This window comes from Carcharhinus amblyrhynchos, chromosome 17 (assembly GCF_965287045.1).
Source record: "Carcharhinus amblyrhynchos chromosome 17, sCarAmb.v2.hapA, whole genome shotgun sequence".
Classification (NCBI taxonomy): Eukaryota; Metazoa; Chordata; class Chondrichthyes; order Carcharhiniformes; family Carcharhinidae; genus Carcharhinus; species Carcharhinus amblyrhynchos.
In genome coordinates, this window is record NC_137340.1 from 2763122 (window position 1) to 2789593 (window position 26472).

General features: G+C 46.2%; 1 protein-coding gene across 1 annotated transcript in view; it reads right to left on the reverse strand.

Moving 5' to 3' along the window:
• The window catches only part of pkd2l1 (polycystic kidney disease 2-like 1), a 118137-nt gene that overhangs the window by 36754 nt on the left and 54911 nt on the right, over nucleotides 1–26472 (reverse strand). Inside the window, exons 5-7 of the mRNA XM_080206024.1 lie at nucleotides 18936–19063; nucleotides 8189–8436; nucleotides 4759–4983 (exon numbers count right to left, since the gene is read on the reverse strand). Of these exons, the coding sequence (XP_080062150.1) occupies nucleotides 4759–4983; nucleotides 8189–8436; nucleotides 18936–19063 (601 nt within the window). The remainder of the gene's footprint in view (nucleotides 1–4758; nucleotides 4984–8188; nucleotides 8437–18935; nucleotides 19064–26472) is intronic.

Here is a 26472-nt window from a genome sequence, read left to right on the forward strand (position 1 = left end):
CACTCCAATAAAGGCTAACATATCATAATAAGTTCAGTTCCCCCGACACCCCTGGAGATAGTCTGATAGCACTATGTGTACTGCTATTGGAGTTTGTAAATAAAGGGATTTTGGTGAAGAGAATTCTGCCTCCAAACACTTATTGCACAGGGCGGCACAGTAGCACAGTGGGTTAGCACTGCTGCTTCACAGCTCCAGGGTCCTGGGTTCGATTCCCGGCTCGGGGTCACTGTCTGCGTGGAGTTTGCACATTCTCCTCGTGTCTGCGTGGGTTTCCTCCGGGTGCTCCGGTTTCCTCCCACAGTCCAAAGATGTGCGGGTTAGGTTGATTGGCCGTGCTAAGAAATTGCCCCTTAGTGTCCAGGGATGTGTAGGTTAGAGGGATTAGGGGGTATAATATGTAGGGATATGGGGGGAGGGCCTGGGTGGGATTGTGTTCGGTGCAGACTCGATGGGCCTCTTTCTGCACTGTAGGGTTCTATGGTTCTATCATACATTTGGTTTCTTAGTTACTTGCTGCACCCGTATGTTAACTTTGAGATTTGTGTACAAGACAGCAGCAGAGATGGTAGCATAATATTGCTGGCCTAATAATGTTCTGGGGACAAGTGTTCAAATCCCACCATGGCAGCTGGTAGAGCTTGAAATCGACTAATAAATCTGGGATTAAAAGCTTGGCTGGAATTCTCTGACCTCACCCGCGGCTGGGGTTCTCCATTCCCGCTGCTGCGATTGGCTGAACTGGCAGTGACGGAGGGGACTGGCCCTAACCTCTATCGTAGCGACCATAAATTTCATCAACTGTCATTAAAAACCCATCTGGTTCACTAATACCCTTTAGGGAAGGGGGTTCTTCCATCTTTACTGGGTCTGGCCTACACGTGACTCCAGATCCACAGCACTTGGTGAGATGTTCGTCTTCATCGATGATATGTTGAAGACTCCAGAGAAGGTGCCGTAGCTTCTCCGCTCTGGGGAAGTACTGGACAACGAAGGGTACTCTTAACTGCCCTGCGAAATGTCTGAGTGAGACTCTCAGTTCAGGGGCAATTAGATGCTGGTCTTGCCAGTAATACCCATATACCATGAGAAAATATCAATATCTGAACACCCATATACTATTTAACTCAATTCTATTCTTCGTGTCAAAGTGAATAATGTGAAAGGGAAGTTGTTTTTGTCAAATTTATTCATTTTTTAAGGATGGGAATTCCAAATGGCTTTCAGAATCCCTACAGAGCAGAAGGCCATTTGGCCCATCAAGTCTGTACCAATCACAATTCCTCCCTGGCCCTATCCCCGTAATCCCATGTACTTACCCTGGCTAGTCCCCCTGACACTAACCAGCACATCTTTGCACTGTGGGAGCAAACCCACGCAGACACGGGGAGAATGTGCAAACTCCGCACAGACAGTGACCCGAGCTGGGGATTGAACCTCTGGGTCCCTGGTGCTATGAAGCAGCACTGCTAACCCACTGTGCCACCGTATAAGCATGGATGGAGGATCGGTCAAAAACAGAAGTGGAGATTTACAGAAAAGTTTCAAGTTGGCAGGGTACAATTAGCAGAGTGCTGAAAAGATCGTTCCTCTCTTTAGCTATTTATAGACAAAAAGGCTACGTTTTCTGGCAATACAAAGTAAGCTGCGAGGAGGACACAAAGAGACAGAGGCTGGAATTCTCCAGCTGCTCACACTGGCCGTGTTCTCTGGTTCCGCAGGTGACACATGCCCAGAGCTGTGGTATGGCTTCCTAGAGAATTGATGTGGAGACGCTACGACAACAGATGAATGAACTCCACTCGACAATCACCAGGCAAGACTGTTCCCTTCCTGTTGGCGAACACTTCAGTGGTCACGGGCATTCGGGCTCTTATCTTCGGGTAAGCATTCTCCAAGGCAGCCTTCACGACACACCACAGCGCAGAGTCGCTGAGCAGAGACTGATAGCCAAGTTCCACACACACGAGGACGGCCTCAACTGGGATCTTGGATTCATGTCACTCTATCTGTAACCCCCACGACTTGCCTGGGTTTGTGAAATCTCACTAACTGTCCTGTCTGGAGACATCTCTTTAACCTGTGCTTAATGCTATCTCCACTCACATTGTCTGCATCTTTAAGACTTGAATAGCAGGTTAGCTGTAAAGACTCGCATTCTAATCAGTAATCTGTAAACTGTGTGTGTCTTTTATATGGAGACCAGAACTCTCCACTCACCTGAGGAAGGGGCAAACCCCGAAAGCTTGTGGGTTTACTATCAAATAAACTGGTTGGACTTTAACCTGGTGTTGTCAGACTTCTTACTGCGTTTTCCTAGAGAATTCCCATTGACAGTAGATCCCATTAGCAATGAATGACACAATGCCTTGTGCCACTGAGAAAAATATTTCTACTTGTCTGATATCACAATCCTAATAGCTGATTCAAGCATTTTTCCTGTGATTACTAACAAGCCCGTATTGCTGTTTTCTTCTCCCTTTCTTGAACAGCGTACATAGAAATCTTTCACCTTTTAGATGATCTTTTATCTGTCAGTGAGGGTGGGAGACCAGAACAGACCAGGCAGACAGAGAATCCAGTAACAAAACTCCCTTCTGATTTTCCATCCTGTAGTCCCCTTTCAATATCCAAATTTCAATGTAGGAAGATGAAAGGGTTAATAGTCACACAAGTTTAATAATCGTACAAGGTGCAATGATAAACAAAGGTCTTCTTATAAGACCCATCACAGACACCAAGGTCATTAGTTTGGGCATAGTTCATTGCATCAGATATATCCATTGGATAGGGAATGATCCATGTTCTAATCACCAGGAACAGTTGGACTGCCTGAAGATAAGGGAAAATTGAAGCAAGTAAAAATCCCACATCAGTTGGATATTATAATTAAGCAAGTACAAGGTGATTGGTTTTAAAAGCTGTACTTTCACACGATGTAACCTTTTGATGGTTGGATGGAGACAACTCCTGTTATTGGTACATACTAATTACTTGTAATCGAAGATCGCCTTTGTATTTCTGAATTTTTCACTCTGAATGGCCATTCAGGGTCCCACAGACGGCTGTAGGAAAGTTCATCTCGAAACATAAGAACATAAGAACATAAGAAATAGGAGCAGGAGTAGGCCATCTAGCCCTTCGAGCCTGCCCCGCCATTCAATAAGATCATGGCTGATCTGTCGTGGCTCAGTTCCACATTCCCGCCCTCTCCCCATAACCCTTAATCCCTTCTCTTATCAAAAACCCATCAACCCGCTTCTTAAAAATATTTAGCGAGGCAGCCTCCACCACTTCAACGGGCAGAGAATTCCAGAGATTCACCACCCTTTGAGTGAAGAAGTTCCTCCTCAACTCCGTTCTAAACCGCCTCCCCTTTATCTTGAGGCTGTGCCCCCTAGTCCTACTGTCTTTTTTGAGCGGGAAGAGTCTCTCCACCTCTATCCTATCCATCCCATTCATCATCTTATACGTCTCAATGAGATCTCCCCTCATTCTTCTAAACTCTAACGAGTACAAGCCTAGTTTATTCAGCCTCTCCTCATAGCTCAATCCCCTCAACTCCGGTATCAGCCTAGTAAACCTCCTCTGCACTCCCTCCAGGGCCAAAATATCCTTGCGCAGGTGCGGCGCCCAAAACTGCACACAGTACTCCAGCTGCGGCCTCACCAATGCCCTATACAGCTGCAGCAAGACCTCCCTACTTTTATATTCAATCCCCCTCGCTATGAAGGCCAGCATCCCATTCGCCTTCCTGACCACCTGCTGCACCTGCAGGCTGGGTTTTTGCGACTCATGCACAAGGACCCCGAGGTCCCTCTGCACCGTCGCCTGCTGCAGTTTTTCGCCACGTAAGTAATAGTCCTTCCTACCATTCTTCCTACCAAAGTGGACCACCTCAGACTTGCCAACATTAAATTCCATTTGCCATTTCCTGGCCCATTCGCCCAGCCTATCTAGATCCTTCTGCACCACTCTGGCTGCTTGAGGGGAACGATAGTTTTAAATATAACAGGAAAACCATAGTAACAACAGAAGGGAGGGAGGGAGGGGGGAGAGTGGGCAGTTAGCCAGGCACCAACGAAGGACGGTGTGACTATCGATACGTGCAGTTATCTACTGCTACACAAAGAACAAAGAACAACACAGCGCGGGAAACAGGCCCTTTGGCCCAACGAGCCCACACCGCCCATTTTAACATTGTGAGTTCCCTCGTCTACCTATGACCTTTGTCTACGCCTATTGGACTCCACAATAACCAGATTGAGGGACGCCTAATTTAGGGACAATTTGTTACACCAATCAGCCTAAGAGCACGTTTTTTGGGGTGTGGGAGGAAACCGGAGCACCCGGAGAAAACCCACGCAAGCACGGGGAGAATGTGCAAACTCCCACGGACACCGGCCCAAATCCATGTATCTGCACAGCAAACAGTGATAGTCACTGAGCTGTCGTGTTGCCCAGCATCTGGTCCAGTTTAAGCGCACACTAACGACGTGAAGCACTAGGCAACTCTCGAAACATCCAAGAGCAGCCCTCGTATGACCCACTGTGTGTATGCCCCTCGTTGGACAACAAGGTGGACCAAATCGCCTGTGGATACATGGACACAATGTGGATATTGGCTTGCAAAACAGAAAGTCTTGTCATCGTTGACTTTGAGTGAGGGGATTGAATAATTGAAATAAACTGCACGCTTTTCGATCCCAGTGTAAGATTTCTGTTCTGGGGGGGGGGATTTATTTCTGTATAACCTACCTTATAACACAGAAGAGATTAATATTAGCATTGTACACTGAGAAATCAATGAAAACGGCGCGGGTGCCTCTATCCAGCCACAGATTGTCCTTCAGATCCTGTAGAATCACAGCACTTTCATCCATTTTCATCCTGAGGTCTTGATAATAGCCAGAACCGCTGTAGACGGTTAGTTTACCCCAGTGTGAGGAGCCTCCAAGTTCTGACTCAGAATAATAAATCCACCTGGACATAAAAAAATCACATTCAAGATGAAACAGATCTGGATTTAAATAATGCCCTCAACACAGAAATCTTATCAAGAATCTTCGCAGAAAATGACAGGAAATATGCATAGGAAGAGTCCTGTGAAATAATGCAAGGTCTACTTGGATTAATCGATGTTCAAAAGTTCTTCAGGCAGGACAGAGGGTAAAATGGGCAGGGATTAGGAAGGGAGTTCCACAGAGTGGGAGCTATACAGACCCGTAGAAACTCACAACACAAAAAGACTATTTAACAAAACATGACCGTTCATAATCTTTGCTCTTACAAACTAAACTAATCCCACAGCTGACTTTCCCACAGCCTCTCTCACCTTCTTGTCCATCCACTAACCCACCTTCCTGAAATTTTTTTACTGTTTTCCTCACTGGATATCAAAGTCCTCACTTTTGTCTCATTCCAGTGTTATACCTCCCATTCCCAAATCCAAAATCTCTCACATGGAGTATTATACAAAGTGAGGACAAACGTGGACACAGCAACTGGCCCCTGGGTAAACCAGGATCAACACTTTGCCCATCTGACTGGTAACCTCAATCCAGAACTGTGTCTGTCAGCTAAGATTCTGACTATATTCCTACATTAAACAACTGATAGAGCAATGCCCAGAGGCAGGGGAACTAAGGATGGTTCAAAAAACAAAGAACAAGGAAAATTACAGCACAGGAACAGGCCCTTCGGCCCTCCAAGCCTGCACTGACCATGCTGCCCCCGACTGAACTAAAACCCCCTATCCTTCCAGGGACCATATCCCTCTAATCCCATCTCATGTACTTGTTAAGATGCCCCTTAAAAGTCACTCTGTATCCGCTTCCACTACCTCCCCCGGCAACGAGTTCCAGGCACCCACTACTCCCTGTGTAAAAAATCTGCCTCATACATCTCCTTTAAATCTTGCCCCTCGCACCTTAAACCTGTGCCCCCTATAATTGACCCTTCTGACTATCCACTCTGTCCGCGCCTCTCATAACCTTGTAGACTTCTATCAGGTCTCCCTCCGTCACTCCAGTGAGAACAAACCAAGTTTCTCCAACCATCTCCTCATAGCTAACGCCCTCCATACCAGGGCAACATCCTGGTAAATCTTTTCTGTACCCTCTCCAAAGCCTCCACATCCTCCTGGTGGTGTGGCGATAAGAATTGAACACTATATTCCAAGAGCGGCCTAAATAAGGTTCTATAAAGCTACAACCTGACTTTATAGTCATAGGTTAATGAAGTTTAGAGAGGGAGAAAGCTCTGGGGGAATTTGTAGATGAAGACAAGATGAAATAGATTGAAAAATCAGTAAGCAGAAAAAAACATATTTACAAAGCATCTTTAATCCAGTAAAATTTCCGAGGAACTTGACGGGATATAAATTGACACTGAACCAAAGGAGAGGGGTGACTCAAAATTCAGAGGGAGGTTTAAATGAGCATCTGAAGGAGGAGTGGTTTAGGGAGGGAGTTTGAGAGTTTAGGGTCTCGGCAGCTTAAGTCACAGCCGTTAATCGTGGAGTAAAGAAACTTGAGCCACAAGATTGTTGGAGATTCGGTTTTCAAATGTGGACGAGATGCAGATCTGGTCAGAAAGAGCTTTCCGGCTTTCTCAGAACTCACTAATAAGTTGGTCACATTGTCGGCCTGAGGCTAACAATAAAATGATTCATTTACTTTAACTTAAATCCAACCTTGACAAACCTGAACCCACCTTCTCAACAATTTTAATCATTTGCCCGTAGATGTCTTGTTTATTAGCTGATTTATTAAGTATAGGCTAATTTTAATGCCCTGACTGTTTTACACCATTCTGTTATTTCACTGATAACCCACAGGGATCATTTGGTGAGGTGAGATGTCTCATGTAGAGACTTCCTAGTGGGCAGGAGAGAGTCAACCCTATCGGTATTATAGCCCTCCGTCTCACTGGACGTCAGCAGTCACACAATAGAACCCCAGTCCCCTACCTTCACCAGGAAGTGACGGATTGTTTATGTAGAGCACACCTTTGCAATGGGAATACGCTCGCTCGTCTGTTATTACTTAGCGAATGGACCAAATTATGAAACATGTGCAGCATGGTGGCACAATGGTGAGAACTGCTGCCTCACAAGGCCAGGGACCTGGCTTCAATTCCAGCCTCAGGTCAATGTGCAGAGTCTGCATGTTCTCCCCATGTCTGCCTGGGTTTCCTCCGGGTGCTCTGGTTTCTTCCCACAGTCCAAAGATGTGTGGGTGAGGTCACCCTATTATAAAAACGGTTATTATTAAACTAGAAAGAGAGCACAGAAAAGATTTACTAGGATGCTACCGGGACTCGATGGTTTGAATTATAAGGAGAGGTTGGATAGACTGGGACTTTTTTCTCTGGAGGCTGAGGGGTGATCTTATAGAGATCTATAAAATAATGAGGGGCACAGATCAGCTCGATAGTCAATATCTTTTCCCAAAGGTAGGAGAGTCTAAAACTCAAGGTTTGAGGTGAGAGGGGAGAGATACAAAAGTGTCCAGAGGGGCAATTTTTTCACACAGAGGGTGGTGAGTGTCTGGAACAAGTTGCCAGAGGCAGTCGTAGAGGCGCGTACAACTTTGTCTTTTAAAAAGCATTTAGACAGTTATATGGGTAAGATGGGTATAGAGGGATATGGGCTAAACAAGGGCAATTGGGACTAGCTTAGTGGGTTAAAAAAAAGGGCGGAATGGATAGTATTGGGCCGAAGGGCCTGTTTCCATGCTGTAAACCTCTATGAATCACCCCTTAGTGTCAAGGGGATTAGCAGTATAAATACATTGTGTTATATGGGGACTAGCTGGGATTGTTGGGCTGAATGGCCTCTTTCTGCCCTGTAGGGATTCTTATTCTAAGATGATCTGGGGAGATCTGGGACCCCGAACTGTACTGACTAAGCTGGTCTCACCTGGAATGATAGTACGAGCGTTTCAGCTGGTCATAGTGCCTGGGGTAAGGGAGGGAAAGATAAGCCAGGGTTCCAATTTTGATGGAAAATAGTTAAAGAAACTTTCCATTCTGTGTCCTGCAGATAAACACCCTGTCAAGCTGAAACAGGAGTAATGACTATATAACTCATTATGGGGTAAAAGAGAGGGGTAGGAAATATAACTAGATAGAGTACAGCTCGGACAATGCAGCAGCGCACTCCTGTCCCTGATTAATAAATACTCACGCTGTCCCATTTCTGATTGAAGATTTCTTTTCATTGTCTGCTGTGTAGACGTCATAACACCCACTGATGTCCTTCCGAAAGTCCTTGTGAACCACACAGGAATTATTCATCACTTTGATTTGCCGGATACGGGGAACGCCCAGGAGCATATTCTCATAGTAAATAAAGGACCGAGGACCGTGGGCGAATGAATCGCCATTGTACCACTTGGTCCAATACAATCCACTCAGCAGTGGGCCCTGTGCATACTGAATAGGAAATCAAAGCGTTATACCAAACAACCTGCTGCGACAACACACTGGCTATAGTTCCAAAATCTTCCTTACATCACTAAATCACAATGGAGTCACTGGAACACAGACTCCTACTTCAAAATTCTCACCTGAATTTGTGGATTATAACCTAGAGTGATTCCATAACATCAAATAATAGATAAAATAGGAACCCAGGGTGGAATTTAGTGCACAAACTGTTGGCTGGGCTGAGAAAATTGGAGTGCAGCTTTCCAGCTATACAGCCGGGTTTTCTCTCCGGATTCTCGGAAACTTTATGGACAAAAAATCAGGACTTGTGGCCTTTGCTGTCTCACAGCTGGAGCAGGGCCTGATAGAACCAGAAACGCTGTCTCCATTCAGATCGAGGTGTCCACTTTCATAGAACCCTACACTGCAGTAAGAGGCCCATCGAGTCTGCACCAAACACAATCCCACCCAGGCCCAACCCCCATATTATACCCACTAATCCCTCTAACCTACACATCCCTGGACACTAAGGGGCAATTTCTTTACACAGCCAATCAACCTAACCCACACGTCTTTGGACTGTGGGAGGAAACCAGAGTACCCGGAGGAAACCCACGCAGACACGAGGAGAATGTGCAAACTCCACACAGACAGTGACCCGAGCATCGAACCCAGGACCCTGGAGCTGTGAAGCAGCAGTGCTAACCCACTGTGCTACCGCCCCATCATTCATTCACTAACGATAACAACTCAATCGCAACACTGATAGTTCTAGGAAAAGTATAATCTTGTTTCTATTGGAGAATCCAAGTCTTATTGATGTTACCGAGAGAAAGTTAAGATATTTATTAATAGTTAATGTACTATTTCCTTAAATCCCAAGTAGAAAACTACCTAACTACAAAATCCAGCAAAGTTTATACCACTTAAGGCAAGAAATATCATCATTACACAAGCATACTTTTACTTGAGAGATTCTGAAGTGAATCCAATGAATCTAAAATCCTGCTATAGTTCAATATTTATTCCCTAAAAGGATTAAACTAGCAGCAAGCTCTGAGGGAGAGTCAGCCAAAACGTTGGCTCTATTCTCTCTCCACAGATGCTGTCAGACCTGCTGAGATTTTCCTGCAGTTTGTCTTGTAGCAGGAAGCATGTTGAGCACTCATGCTGGACAACATCCTTTGATCAAACAAAATATTGAGAATTGTAGACAATGGACACTTCCTTCCAACACCTAGTACCCGGGGTTCAGTTAACAAGCCATCCTTAAGGTTAGACATTCAACACCTTCCATCCAAATTCAAAACACCTTCAGTTACTTCATCAGCGACCTCCCACTTGCTGACATTTCTAGAGTTCAGTTCCATTCCTAACTGCTCCATTAGGGAGGGAGTCTGTGACGGCCAACAGCAGAACCTGGTGGACAAATGATAGATACTATTCACACCGTATAGATAAATAAACTCAAACACAAACAGGCAGATAGTCCAGCAATCTCCCCACGATCTCTCAGGGCACCAGCATTGCTGAATCCGTCACTATCAGCATCTCGGGGTTTCACCATTAACCAGAGATTTCTTTCAACACCGTGAGAATAAGAGGGGAAATTATCTTGGCAAGAAAGGCTCACTTACTGACTTGTCACCGCCAACACGGCTCAAATCCGGAACATGATGAAATAGCCTTGTGTGAAAGTTAGCCTGCTAGGAGATCACGTTGGGAACATGTCATGGATCTTCCAGCAGGCATGTTGATCCAGTGGTCACTCTGTCACGTGTGTTAGCTCCTTAACTCTGGCTCAACACCCACAAGTCAAAAATCTAGCCTGACAGGCCTTGTTCGAATCCACTTGTCTGATAGTAAGGCATATGTTTTTCCCTGGACCTTGACTCAATAATTAATGAGTATATGGGACTTAATAGGATTGAGGGTTATAGGTAAGCCTGGTAGGTATGGATATGTTCGGCGCAACTTGTGGGCCGAAGGGCCTGTTTGTGCTGTAGTTTTTCTATGTTCTAATTATATTAAGTAATATCATTCATGCTAGTTTCAGAATACTGTTATTTTCTAATTCGGGGTGTAAACCTGTTTTGACGGGAAGCAGAATGAACAATATTATTCAGCAACAAACATTGCATGCCTGTGTGGGCAATTGGAGTTTATAACGGGGTGATAGGATCACAACCAAATTAAAAAGGTCTTCTTCAAACACAAGCCCGGATCAGAGGCCGAGAGAAAAGACAAGGAGAGGAAATCCCAAACCTGCAGCTTGTCCAGAACTCAACTGTCGACAGCGTTCTGTTCCGTTTGCAGCAGAACCTTCTGGACACAGATTGGCCCCAACAGTAGCCTACGCACCCAAGAGAACCCAGCCAGGAACAGCTGTGAACAGTGACCATTCTCTACATCTGATCTGGTTCAGATTAAATCTTAGATTTCGGAGTATAAGAGGGGAAGTATGGGCTCACCTAACGACACAAATACTCTGAGCTAGTGAGGGGATTGGCAACTTGATAGATTGGGCAACCTTTGATCAACTTCCTGTGGTATTGCCCGGTTAATTTGCTCGAGTTGAAAGAGCCTTGAGGGGAACCTGCTTCTGTCGGAGATGAATAATGTGGAGATGCCGGCTTTGGACTGGGTTGGGCACAGTAAGAAGTCTCACAACACCAGGCTAAAGTACAAGAGGTTTATTTGGAATCACGAGCTTTTGGAGCGCTGCTCCTTCATTAACTGTATCAAATGTTACTCACCTGATGAAGGAACAGCGCTCGTGATTCCAAATAAATCTCTTGGGCTTTAACCTGGTGTTGTGAGACTTCTTACTGTGTCAGAAAACTAACCCCCACGACTTGCCTGGGCTTGCTAAATCTCACTAACTGTCCTGTCTGGAGACAATACACATCTCTTTAACCTGTGCTTAACCCTCTCTCCACTCACATTGTCTGTACCTTTAAGACTTGATTACCTGTAAAGACTCGCATTCCAACCATTATTGTGTAAATTGAGTTTGTGTCTTTATATACCCTGAACAGAACTCCCACTCACCTGATGAAGGGGCAGCAAGCGTTCCGAAAGCTAGTGGCTTTTTGCTACCAAATAAACCTGTTGGACTTTAACCTGGTTTTGTAACATTTCTTACTCAGAAAACAAGATCAGGTTGTCAGTGGATTGGGTGCCTGCAGTGGGAAACCAGCACAGCCTCAGTGGCCTGTTCCCATTTTAACAGCACGTTCCCTCCCAACACTCCACATTCTGTGTTCCCCATGGAAGGGAGATAGCATCCTGCCAGCTGCCTCGGGTGGCATCACCACCCATTATGTGACAAATCACACTGCTTCACAATAGGTAACAAGTGGACTATCTTAGAATCATAGAACCTACAGTGCAGAAAGAGGCCCTTCGGCCCATCGAGTCTGTACCGAACACAATCCCACCCAGCCCCTACCCTCATATCCCTACATATTATACCCACTAATCCCTCTAACCTACACATCCCTGGACACTAAGGGGCAATTTTTTAGCATGGCCAATCAACCTAACCCGCACATCTTTGGACTGTGGGAGGAAACCGGAGCACCCGGATGAAACCCACGCAGACACGAGGAGAATGTGCAAACTCCACACAGACAGTGACCCGAGCCGGGAATCGATCCCAGGACCCCGGAACTGTGAAGCAGCAGTGCTAACCCACTGTGCTACCGTGCTGTCCTTCTGCTCTTTCAGACGACACCATTGCATTGTCTTCAGAAAGTATAAATGAAGGAATCTATCTCTGCTAATCTGAAAGAGCAGTCTCGCGCTGGAGAGGATATAATGATTACCTGTTCTTATGATGTGACTGCCACCTAATGCTGAGTGCTCAGCATGAGCTGACTGGACTCTGCTTTCTCTTTCTCGCTCACACACAAGCTATCAAATAAACATCCTCTACTTCGCAGCTGTGAAAAATCCCGAGAGACGGAAGCTCTGGTTGAAGGTTTATGAATCGGAACCAACTCTCAACTTAGTAAATCCTGCAACGATAACCGGCGTGGTAGCACAGTAGTTAGCACTGCTGCTTCACAGCTCCAGGGTCCTGGGTTCGACTCCCGGCTCGGGTCACTGTCTGTGTGGAGTTTGCACATTCTCCTCGTGTCTGCGTGGGTTTCCTCCGGGTGCTCTGGTTTCCTCCCACAGTCCAAAGATGTGCGGGTTAGGTTGATGCTAAGAAATTGCCCCTTAGTGTCCAGGGATGTGTAGGTTAGAGGGATTAGTGGGTATAATATGTAGGGATATGGGAGTAGGGCCTGGGTGGGATTGTGTTCGGTGCAGACTCGATGGGCTGAAGGGCCTCTTTCTACACTGTAGGGTTTCTATAATTCTCCCTGATCCAGGAAGAATCCCAATGGGTTAGTGAGTGAGGCCCATCGCATCTCTCGCTCACTATCAGTGCCCCAGGAGTAATTCTAATCATTCTGACTGGAGGTATTTTTGGTTCTCATGAGTAACCCACCTCAGGTGAGGAGTGGGGACGGAGTAGGTACTGCCAGGGTGACAGAACACGCCGACATTCCTGTCCACATTTAATCCACATTGGATTAAATTAATTTAGAATTCCATTTACATTTCCTTCTGCTACATTCGAAACACAGGCTGTCAGGAATTAGGTGATATTATCCAGCACTGCTCGAGGGCCCAACCTCAGAGTGAAGGGACGCTCCTTTAAACAGAGATGAGGAGGAATTTCTCCAGCTAGAGAGTGGTGAAATCATTGGCACAGAGGGCTGTGGAGACCCGGTCATTGAGTAAGTGTCTTTAAAAAAGAGATAAGTAGGTTTGTGATCAATAAGGGGATCAAGACTTACGGGGAGAAGGCAGGAGAACGGGAATGAGAATCACATCAGCCGTGATTGAATGGTACAGCAGACACGATGGGCTGAATGGCCTAATTCTGCTGCTATATCTTATGGTTTTATGCTAGTTTGAATTTTTCTAGCATTAATAACTAAAAGCTCCAAAATATAAGTTAATTCACTGTTCTACAGAAATGATTTGTGCAGTAATGGTACTGCAATTACCTAATTTTAACCAATCACATATAGCCATTTTCACTGAAACATAAGAACATAAGAAATAGGAGCAGGAGTCGGCCATCTAGCCCTTCGAGCCTGCCCCGCCATTCAATAAGATCATGGCTGATCTGAAGTGGATCAGTTCCACTTTCCCGCTTTCTCCCCTTAATTCCCCTGTCTATCAGAAACCTATCTACCCGTGACTTAAATATATTCAGCGAGGCAGCCTCCACCACTTCAACGGGCAGAGAATTCCAGAGATTCACCACCCTTTTGAGTGAAGAAGTTCCTCCTCAACTCTGATCTAAACTGCCCCCCCCCTTATCTTGAGGCTGTGCCCTCTAGTCCTGCTATCCTTTCTGAGCGGGAAGAATCTCTCTACCTCTACCCTATCCATCCCCTTCATTATCTTATACATCCCTATAAGATCCCCCCTCATCCTTCTAAACTCCAACGAATGCAGACCCAGTCTATTCAATCTCTCCTCATAGTTCAACCCCCTCATCTCCGGTATCAGCCTAGTGAACCTCCTCTGCACTCCCTCCAAGGCCAAAATATCCTTTTGCAAATAAGGGGACCAAAACCAAACCACTCAGTATGGGTAAAAACATCATTCAGATGGAGATGTTTACACTGTTTAATCACTCAGCAAAAATCACTCACTGCTGTTTGTCTCAACATTTTATTAATAATCATTCAATTACATGTTCATGAACTGTGTGAATGTGTGCATTGAAACTGCATTATCCAGTGACATGTCATTTATACTTTTATTATTTACTGATCAGAAATGCAATTAGCACATCTGGATTTTCAATTAGCTACATATTGTTAGCAATTAATATATTGAATTTTTCAAAGAAATAAAATAACTTGCATTCAGATTACATCTTTCACAGATGACTGGTCAATGAAATGTATTTAACAAGGTGTAGTCACTGCAGGAAATGAGGCAAATATCACAGTCTGCATAGAACAAGCTCTCACAAACAGCAATACAGTAAATGTCCAGACCATAGGACAGACATTTGGGCTTTTTCACTGAAGCCACTTTCCCTGAGCGGAGGGTGCCCACCCTGCATGGAACCATAGAGCTGGAGAATGGCACAGACATCAGGGGCAGTGAGGGAGAAGATACACAGCTGGATGGTGGGATTTGTGATGTGGAGATGCCGGTGTTGGACTGGGGTAAACACAGTAAGAAGTCTCACAACACCAGGTTAAAGTCCAACAGGTTTATTTGATAGTAAACCCTCAAGCTTTCAGAAATGGTGTCCCTTCATCAGGTGTGGGGAAAATTCTGATCAGAGAAGGGTATATAAAGGCACACACAGTTTACAGAATCCTGATTAGAATGCGAGTCTTTACAGCTAACCTGTGATTGTCTTCACTTGACAATCACCAGGCAGGAGTGTTCCCTTCCTGTTGGCGAACACTTCAGCGTTCACGGGCATTCAGCCTCTGACCTTCGGGTAAGCATTCTCCAAGGCGGCCTTCACGACACACGACAGCGCAGAGTCACTGAGCAGAGACTGATAGCCAAGTTCCGCACACATGAGGACGGTCTCAACGGAGATCTTGGGTTCATGTCGCACTATCTGTAACCCCCGTGACTTGCCTGGGTTTGCAAAACCTCACTTACTGTCCTGTCTGGAGACAATACACATCTCTTTAACCTGTGCTTAATGCTCTCTCCACTCACATTGTCTGCATCTTTAAGACTTGAATAGCAGGTTAGCTGTAAAGACTTGCATTCTAATCAGTATTCTGTAAACTGTGTGTGTCTTTATATACCCTTCTCTGATCAGAACCTTCCACACACAGGAACACAGTTTCCAAAAGCTTGTGGGTTTACTATCAAATAAACTGGATGGACTCTAACCTGGTGTTGTCAGACTTCTTACTGATGGGATGTGGCCAAGCCTTTCACCTCGGACTGGGAATCATGCTTCAGGCTGTGTCCTGATGCTGTGATCCCACCTTCTCCAGGCCAGTGCCAATCCACACCATTTTAACACAGAGTAGAAAAGATGGATTGGACTTGGGACTGCCACCTCTGGATGCAGGAGAGGTGATGTGGAGATGCTGGTGTTGGACTGGGGTAAACACAGTAAGAAGTCTCACAACACCAGGTTAAAGCCCAACAGGGTTTATTTGGTAGCAAACACCATTAACTTTCGGGCCTCTGACCCTTCGTCAGGTGAGTGGGGAGTTCTGATCACAAACAGGGCAAATAAAGACACACATTCAATTCACAGAATACTGATTAGAATGTGAGTCTTTACAGCTAATCAAGTCTTAAAGGTGCAGACAATATGAGTGGAGATAGCATTAAGCACAGGTTAAAGAGATGTGTATTGTCTCCAGACAGGACAGTTAGTGAGATTTTGCAATCGATCGACAGTTCCGATGCGCCACAACCAAAAACTGCACCGATCTCCTCAGAAGACAAACACAGGACACAGTGGACAGAGTACCCTCCGTCTTCCAGTACTTCCCCGGAGCGGAGAAGCTACAACATCTTCTCCGGAGTCTTCAACATGTCATTGATGAAGACGAACATCTCGCCAAGGCCATCCCCACACCCCCACTTCTTGCCTTCAAACAACCACACAACCTCAAACAGACCGTTGCTCGCAGCAAACTACCCAGCCTTCAGGAGAACAGTGACCACAATACCACACAACCCTGTCACAGCAACCTCTGCAAGACATGCCAGATCGTCGACATGGATACCATCATCACACGTGAGAACACCATCCACCAGGTACACGGTAAATACTCGTGCAACTCGGCCAACATTGTCTACCTGATACGCTGCAGGAAAGGATGTCCCGAAGCATGGTACACTGGGGAGACCATGCAGATGAATGAACATCACTCGACAATCACCAGGCAAGACTGTTCCCTTCCTGTTGGTGAACACTTCAGTGGTCACGGGCATTCAGCCTCTGATCTTCGGGTAAGCGTTCTCCAAGGCGGCCTTCACGACACACGACAGCGCAGAGCCGCTGAACAGAGACTGATAGCCAAGTTCCACACACATGAGGATGGTCTCAACCGGGATCTTGGGTTCATGTTGCACTATCTGTAACCCCCGTGACTTGAATGGCTTGCAAAACCTCACTAACTGTCCTTCTGAGGTGGAGAGGGATCTGGGTGTTCAAATGCATGAGTCACAAGAAATTTATGTGCGGATACAGCAAGTAATTACAAGGCTAATGCAATGCTGATCATTTATTACTAGACAAATTGAGTCTAAAAATAGGAATGTATTTTAGTTATACTGGGTGTTGGTGGAACCACACCCTGAAAATTGTGCGCAGTTTTAGTCTCTTCATTTAAGGAAGGGTGTAAATGTGTAAAAGTGTTTCAGAGGAGGTTCACTAGGTTGATACCTGCAATGAGTGGGTTGTCTTACATCGGTAAGTCGGACAGACTGGGCTTGTTTCACTGGAGTTTAGAAGAGTGAGGGGTGGATTGATTCAAGTATACAAGATCCTGAAATGATCGCGGAGGGAAGGAAGGATATTTCCTCTTGTGGGTGAGTCCAGAATGAAATGGCATTGTTTTAAAGTTAAGGCACGTCACACAGAGATGAAATGTTTTCTCTCAGAGGGTTGTGAGGCTTTGGAGCTCTGACTCAGAAGGAGGTCGATAGATTCTTGTTCGGAAAGGGAATTAAATGTTATTGGAAGTAGACGGGGATGTGGAACTCTAAACGCGAATAGATTAGCCAGGATATTATTGAATAGCAGGCAGGTTCAAGGGGCCGAATGGCCTATTTCTGCTGATATTTTGTAATGATTGCCTCACTACAGAGTCACGCTAGTGTTTTTTTTTCAAACTCAGATACCCAACACGTTCACCCTGGCCAGGCAGTGGAGGAAGGCCGAAAAGAAAGTAATATTGAAGGAACAGACTCAGCTCAGCTCCTTGGTGTATCCTGGGGATAGATTTTAGCCTTTACTGCTGTAAGGAATGAGCAGGGGAATGGTCGGCAGCCAGGATGTTAGAGTGGAGCTGGTGACAACTTTGTATTGGGTGTAATGTGACCAATGGCAACAAGATGTAAGGGTCAGCTGACCCAGTAAACCATGGAACCAATCACAGAGTGATGTAATGGTCAGCTGACCAGCTGATTCACTATAAATAAGGAACTATGTAGAATTATGGGGAGCTTGGAGTGGCCTGGTGGGCTCTGTGTTTGGAGTAATGATGTCCTCTCATTAAACCCTTCCTTTGATTTATAATTTGGATTAAGTTCTGTTGTATTTTCATTAGCTGCACTTTGAAGAATGCCTTCTGAAGAAACATGGGATAGTGAACAAGGATGGCACAGGTGCCAACTCACTGGGGGGCAAGGGCACACCTGGGTCCTGCTGCAGAGGACTCAGCGAGGGCCGTCCTACAGAAGAACACCGATGGATTGCACGGTGAAATCCTTGGCTCGTTGATACTGAGGAACACGGAGATGTCCACCACCAACCTGGCACAGGGCTTAGCTCAGAAGCTAGAGCCCATCGGGTCAACTCCATTCGAACGGTGAGGCAGCGTTGTCGAACTGATGTCTCTGCCTCCTTCGCAGCAGCCCAAATGTACACATTTTGTGAATGAAAACCCTTGTGAATTGTATTTAAAAAGAAAACATCCATTTGCTGTAATGTGAGCTCTGAATCCAATGATGGCTGTGAAAGTATATCTTCGCCGAATATTACAAGATGATTGAAGCTTTTCAACTTTATGTGGAATACCAACAATTGATAGTCTCTCGTGTTTAAGTCTTTTTATGGTCTGTGTAGAGATTTATTTACTCCGTACAAAGAATTCAAACATTTACTTACATTTTAGAACATAGAAAAACTACAGCACAAACAGGCCCTTCAGCCCATATCTCTACCTACTAGCCTATCTATAACTCTCAATCGTACTAAATCCCATGTACTCATCCAGAAGACTCTTAAAAGACCCTATCGAATTTGCCTCCACCACCACTGGCAGCCGATTCCACTCACTCACCACCCTCTGAGTGAAAAACTTACCCCTGACATCTCCTCTGTACCTGCTCCCCTCAACCTGCGTCCTCTCGTAGCGACCATTCCAGCCCTGGGGAAAAGCCTCTGAGAATCCACTCGATCTATACCTCTCAACATCTTACACACCTCTATCAGGTCACCTCTCATCCTTCGGCTCTCCAGGGGGAAAAGACCGAGCTCCCTCAACCTCAAAATTTTGTGAAAATTTTATGTTAAAATTGTTCATTTCATGGTAACTTATTCACTAAAACACGAGAGAAAAGTCTTCTGCAAACTCACCAAATGTCTATTCTGAATATTTTGGTGCGTTAGACTTTATTAAGTAATATTGTAATCTCCCATCCATTATGCTGGGCAAATTGCAATGTTATAACAGAACTGTACTGTGCTGGGTTCGTTGAGTTGTACTCACAGTCCAGAAGTCAGCCATGCTATGGATAGTCTGAAAGGTGACCCCTGTATCTCCTGCGGTCGATAGGAAGAGGTTTGACATGACCTTAGTGTAGTAATAGGCATTTGAACTGGTCATTCCATAGGTCACTAGAAAAGAGGAGAGTCCAGAAGATTACTAATGTTGAAAATAGAAATTACCAGTGATTTCTCCAACAGAAAATAAAGACTTTTAATTTTCAGGGAATAAAGTACGAACAAAGCCGTGTAATTGAATAAGTTTCTCTTTCTCGATATCCAGATCAGTTAATATAAGAATCCTGCCTGCGACATCAGTCCATATAACAGAGAAATTGGATAGAATTAAAAGTAGATATTTAAAAGATTGGAACTGCTCAAAAATGCTAAGGCAGGACTTTAGGCTCCCACTGGCACGGTTCCTGTGAACTCCCCACTGGGCAGCCAAGGCCAAAGATACAGTTACTGTACACAGTGACTGGAGTACTGTGCGCAGTTTTGGTCGCCGCACTTGCGCAAGGATATATTGGCCTTGGAGGGAGTGCAGAGGAGGTTCACTTGGCTGATACCGGAGATGAGGGGGTTGGACTATGAGAGATAGAATAGACTGGGTCTGTACTCGTTGGAGTTTAGAAGGATGAGGGGGGGATCTTATAGAGACGTATAAGATAATGAAGGGGATGGATAGGGTAGAGGTAGAGAGATTCTTCCCACTCAGAAAGGATAGCAGGACTAGAGGGCACAGCCTCAAGATAAGTGGGGGTGGTTTAGAACGGAGTTGAGGAGGAACTTCTTCACTCAAAGGGTGGTGAATCTCTGGAATTCTCTGCCCGTTGAAGTGGTGGAGGCTGCCTCGCTAAATATATTTAAGTCACGGGTAGATAGGTTTCTGATAGACAAGGGAATTAAGGGTTATGGGGAGAAAGTGGGAAAGTGGAACTGATCCACTTCAGATCAGCCATGATCTTATTGAATGGCGGGGCAGGCTCGAAGGGCTAGATGGCCGACTCCTGCTCCTATTTCTTATGTTCTTATGTAGCACCTCCTCAGATTTCTGAGAATCATCCAAACGTACCCCGCCCAGAGTACTTTTGAAATGCGGTCACTGTTTTGAAGGGAAGCAATCAATACACAGCAAGATCCCATAAACAACCTGGAGTTGTTCTCACTCATTTGTGTCACAGTTCAATAAAAGTCCGTTTTTGAACGCTGTAAAATAATTGTTCATGTAGATTCTGGTTGGAAAGTGTGAAGATTAAAGTTCAAACTGTGTTTAAACTAGCCAATTCAATTTTATGATTTGTTTTATAATAATGAAAAGATGTGACGTATCAAAAATTAAAGCTCATTAAACTCCTCACAGGGAAGGAGTGTGCGTGTTGGCAGCAGCCGTGTTATTTTGCAGTTTCAGCTGGAATACATGTTGAAATTCTGTGATTTGAGGAAATAGAACACTATTTTCTATTAGTCTGATTTGAACATAAGAAATAGGAGCAGGAGTCGGCCATCTAGCCCTTCGAGCCTGCCCCGCCATTCAATAAGATCATGGCTGATCTGAAGTGGATCAGTTCCACTTTCCCACTTTCTCCCCATAACCCTTAATCCCCTTGCCTACCAAAAACCTATCTACCTGCGTCTTAAATATATTCAGCGAGGCAGCCTCCACCACTTCAACGGGCAGAGAATTCCAGAGATTCACCACCCTTTGAGTGAAGAAGTTCCTCCTCAACTCCGATCTAAACTGTCCCCCCCTTATCTTGAGGCTGTGCCCCCTAGTCCTACTGTCCTTTCTAAGCAGGAAGAATCTCTCTACCTCTACCCTATCCATCCCCTTCATTATCTTATACGTCTCTATAAGATCCCCCCTCATCCTTCTAAACTCCAACGAGTACAGACCCAGTCTATTTAGTCTCTCTTCATAATCCAACCCCCTCATCTCCGGTATCAGCCTAGTGAACCTCCTCTGCACTCTCTCCAAGGCCAATATATCCTTGCGTAAGTGCGGCGACCAAAACTGCACACAGTACTCCAGCTGCGGCCTCACCAGTGCCCTGTACAGTTGCAGCAAGACCTCCCTACTTTTATATTCAATCCCCCTCGCTATGAAGGCCAAAAGTTGGCCTTTGGAAAGTTTATCGTGCCAAACAGGAGTCAAGTTATTCAGTACTTTGTCCATCTATGAGGAAAGGAAAATGTTAGTGCGATGAGGACTAAGGAAAATGAGACGGACAATCCTGTTAATTGGTGGTGGGTGTTTGAAACCAGGATGAAGGGAAACTTGGGGGTTAAACAGGAAACCAGCCAGGACCAGATGGAGATTTTGAAAGCAGCAAACAAAATAAATCAAAGTTCAAGGCAGGGTGACAGGAATCAATCAGATCACACAATGTCTCATCACATTACTGCATTCATCTGCTTAGGAAATGTCAGACTTAAAAATACTGCAATCCTTTTCCAAAAGGAAGATCGCTTTATCAGACACACCTTCTGTCCTGATGTGTCAGATATTCATCACTCGTTTTTGTTCGAAACCAGTAAAGAATTTCAGTGACACTGAGGACACGGTTTCCAAATATTTGATGTTGCATTTGACGCAGGAATCACAGGCTAATTCCCTTTTATTAAAGTACAAATGTTGGGCATTAAATGTTAAATTATTGCACGTGTGTGTCAGAGATAGAAAATTAACAGTACTGCAGAGTGACCATGTACAAATGCACCCTTTATAGCATTTTACGATCAAACAGCACCATCATTCTTAATTTCGCTCGTAACGAAAGGAGGTTTGGAAACCTAAAGAGAAAGTGTGCGTCCATATCGCCTTCCTGCAGAGAGACATTCATTACACATCAGATTACAATGGACAGCGTTGCTTGGAAAGGCACACACACAATCCTGTTGCTTCTATGTTGGAGTAATACAGAAATACATGACCTCAATAGTTGTGTGTAAAGTCAAAACTGCAATCTGAAGCCAAGATTAATTATTGTGAACAGATCAACTTTAATTCAGCCTATAGAAAAATTGAAAAGAGATGAACAGATGGTGTGTACCTGCAGAAGCTGACCAAACAGGAGAGACAATGAAACAATTGGCCTTTATAAATCAGAGTATCGAGTATAAAAATTGGAGTGTTATGGTGAGGTTGTATAAGGCATTGGTGAGGCTGAATTTAGAGTATTGTGTACAGTTTTGGCCACCTAGTTACAGGAAGGATGTAAATAAGGTTGGGAGAGTGCAGAGAAGGTTCACGAGGATGTTGCCGGGACTTGAGAAGCTGAGTTACAGAGAGAGATTGAATAGGTTAGGACTTTATTCCCTGGAGAATGAGGGGACACTCAAAGGGTGGTGAATCTCTGGAATTCTCTGCCCGTTGAAGTGGTGGAGGCTGCCTCGCTAAATATTTTTAAGACGCGGGTTGATGGGTTTTTGATAAGAGAGGGGATTAAGGGTTATGGGGAGAGGGCGGGAATGTGGAACTGAGCCACGACAGATCAGCCATGATCTTATTGAATGGCGGGGCAGGCTCGAAGGGCTAGATGGCCTACTCCTGCTCCTATTTCTTATGTTCTTATGAGATTTGATAGAGGTGTACAAGATTTTGATGGGTATAGATAGAATGAATGCAAGCAGGCTTTTTCCACTGAGGCTAGAGGAGAAAAAAACCAGAGGGCATGGGTTAAGAGTGAAAGGGGAAAAGTTTAAAGGAAATATTAGGGGGGCTTCTTCACACAGAGAGTGGTGGGAGTGTGGAATGAGCTGCCGGATAAATGCGGGGTCACTTTTAACATTTAAGAAAATCTTGGACGGGTTCATGGATGAGAGGGGTGTGGAGGGATATGGTTCGAGTGCAGGTCAGTGGGACTAGGCAAAAAATGGTTCGGCACAGGGGCCAAAAGGACTGTTTCTGAGCTGTAAATTTTCTATGGTTCTAATGCCTTGCTGACAACAACAGAATAAGTATCAGGCTGTTAAAAACAAACCTTCCTGAAGCTACACACTGAAAACTGGCCATAGAGGTCAACTGCCTGAACCACTTCTCACAGAGATATTTTCTCCTCCTCATCTTGAGTCTTGCTAAACTGAAGAGACAGTAATCTATGGCCAGGCCTCACCACTGGCGCTAATAAACAACGTCAAACATACAGAGTTTATGTCATTCTCTGAACAATCGGTGAAGCCTTACAAAGGGAGGATTCTTTGCTTTAACACCAAGTGACAGTTGCCTTAAGTCTTTCTCCCATGTACCTTTTTTATCAGCAGTACCCAGGAAACTTGTGAATTTTTCATGCTACGGGTATGATTTTCCAGCTCGTCCCCCCAACGGGATCTTCCTGTCCTGCCACTGGTGAGGCCGCAGCTGGAGTACTGTGTGCAGTTTTGGTCGCCGCACTTACGCAAGGATATTTTGGCCTTGGAGGGAGTGCAGAGGAGGTTTACTAGGCTGATACCGGAGTTGAGGGGGTTCAACTATGAGGAGAGGCTGAATAAACTGGGCTTGTACTCGTTAGAGTTTAGAAGAATGAGGGGAGATCTCATTGAGACGTATAAGATGATGAATGGGATGGATAGGATAGAGGTGGAGAGACTCTTCCCGCTCAAAAAAGACAGTAGGACTAGGGGGCACAGCCTCAAGATAAAGGGGGGGCGGTTTAGAACAGAGTTGAAGAGGAACTTCTTCACTCAAAGGGTGGTGAATCTCTGGAATTCTCTGCCCGTTGAAGTGGTGGAGGCTGCCTCGCTAAATATTTTTAAGACGCGGGTTGATGGGTTTTTGATAAGAGAGGGGATTAAGGGTTATGGGGAGAAAGCGGGAATGTGGAACTGAGCCACGACAGATCAGCCATGATCTTATTGAATGGCGGGGCAGGCTCGAAGGGCTAGATGGCCTACTCCTGCTTCTATTTCTTATGTTCTTATGCCAAAGGTGACCCCCCATCCCTGTGATGGGTTCCCTGGTAGCAGGATATCAGCGGGACTGGAAGATAGCCACCTCCCTGCTGGAAAACAAATGGCAGGAGGTCTGAAAAATCCCACCCTGAGATTGAAACCATCTATTCAACTGCCTTTGCCGAATCCTCATCAGTTCTCCAAGTCTCCCGCCTTCCCGAGTGCCGAGCTGGCAGCTTTCTGCAGTTCTTCTCCGATCTCACACCCTCTGCAAGCTCATCTCAAAATCTCCTTCTTCTCTATTCTTACTAAGGTACCGAGAATGTCACTTCCTTTCCCGACCTCCATCCAAGCACCATTCTAAATGGTTTCCTTTTCTCAAGTCTTGTCTCCTCCCTTTCCAGTATCCCCGGAGCAGGAACAGGAGAAGGATCCTGGGCCTCGGTGCTTCCCCAGTTTCTGGGCCCTCAGGAATATCTAGAACATAGAACCCTACAGTGTAGAAAGAGACCCTTCGGCCCATCGAGTCTGCACTGACCACAATCCCACCCAGGCCCTACCCCCGTATCCCTACCCACTAATCCCTCTAACCTACACATCCCTGGACACTAAGGGGCAATTTCTTAGCACGGCCAATCAACCTAACCCGCACATCTTTAGACTGTGGGAGGAAACCGGAGTAAACCCACGCAGACACGAGGAGAATGTGCAAACTCCACACACACAGTGACCCCGAGCCGGGAATCGAACCCAGGTCCCTGGAGCTGTGAAGCAGCAGTGCTACCCCGAGTACAACCGTACCGAGTACAAGAAATCTCTCAAGAGGCCTGAAAACAAAGAGTGAAAGGTTCACAATTATGTGATATATCTGTATATATTGAATGGTGAGCTTTGGGGTGCGGACTGCCCCTTTAAGAGTGCAGGACTCGGAGTTGGGGGGCCCTCCTCTCAGTGTGGGACCCTGGTGGGCCATCTTAGACCTGATGAGTGAATGAACATCTTCAATAAACAGTTCCCAGTATTGTCATATTCAGGCCTATCTCGTGATTCCTTACTCACCCTTAATCCCGAGGGGCATACATACCTGAAAGACCCCCCCCCAAGGGGCATACATACCCGAAAGACCCCCCGCTGCCCCACTCCCCGAGGGGCATACATACCCGAAAGACCCCCCTCCTCCCCGAGGGGCAAACATACCCGAAAGACACCCCACCCCCAAGGGGCATACATACCCGAAAGACCCCCCTCCTCCCCGAGGGGCATACATGACAACTAACACTGAGGCTCTTCACGGCCTACACATCCTGCTGCCATTCTGCTCCGGGGGAGGGCAATGGGCATCATCGTGGGACTCTGTGGGACGGTGCTGGAAAGGAACCGCAGCTCAACCCACCTCCCCCGCCCCGATTACCGGGTAGGGGGTGTTCCGATGGCCGTGACTTCATTTTGAATGGTCCGTAGGACTTGGTGAATGTGTTGCCCAGGGGACAGGTACAATAGCAAAGGTTAAGGGGCAACTGGGTGAATCCATGAATAGGACGGGAGTGGAGGTGCATTCTCCATAAGCGTACGCCTCTCGGAACTAAGGGTGAATAAAGAATGACCAGGTAGGCTGGGATCTTACTGTTTATTGAAGGAGTTCACTCTTTCACAAACAGGTCTCACGCTGTCCAACTGGGCCCCACACTGGGTCACCTGACCTGCACTCTTGAAGGGGCAGTACGCACCCCAACATTCAGTATAACGGTTTTAGTTTAGGCTGGCATCATGAACAGCACAGGGTTGGACGGGCTGAAGGGCCCTGTTCCTGCGCTGCACTTTTTTATTTGGGAGTTGGCCAAAAATGTCGCAGGAAGTGGACAGTGAGGGGACTGAGGAAATGGACAGTGAGGGGACTGGTGAAATGGACAGTGAGGGGACTGGGGAAATGGACAGTGAGGGGACTGGGGAAATGGACAGTGAGGGGACTGGGGAAATGGACAGTGAGGGGACTGGGGAAATGGACAGTGAGGGGACTGGGGAAGTGGACAGTGAGGGGACTGGGGAAATGGACAGTGAGGGGACTGAGGAAATGGACAGTGAGGGGACTGGTGAAATGGACAGTGAGGGGACTGGGGAAGTGGACAGTGAGGGGACTGGGGAAGTGGACAGTGAGGGGACTGGGGAAATGGACAGTGAGGGGACTGGGGAAGTGGACAGTGAGGGGACTGGGGAAATGGACAGTGAGGGGACTGGGGAAGTGGACAGTGAGGGGACTGGGGAAGTGGACAGTGAGGGGACTGGGGAAGTGGACAGTGAGGGGACTGGGGAAGGGGACAGTGAGGGGACTGGGGAAGTGGACAGTGAGGGGACTGAGGAAATGGACAGTGAGGGGACTGGTGAAATGGACAGTGAGGGGACTGGGGAAGTGGACAGTGAGGGGACTGGGGAAGTGGACAGTGAGGGGACTGGGGAAATGGACAGTGAGGGGACTGGGGAAGTGGACAGTGAGGGGACTGGGGAAATGGACAGTGAGGGGACTGGGGAAGTGGACAGTGAGGGGACTGGGGAAGTGGACAGTGAGGGGACTGGGGAAGTGGACAGTGAGGGGACTGGGGAAGGGGACAGTGAGGGGACTGGGGAAGTGGACAGTGAGGGGATTGGGGAAGTGG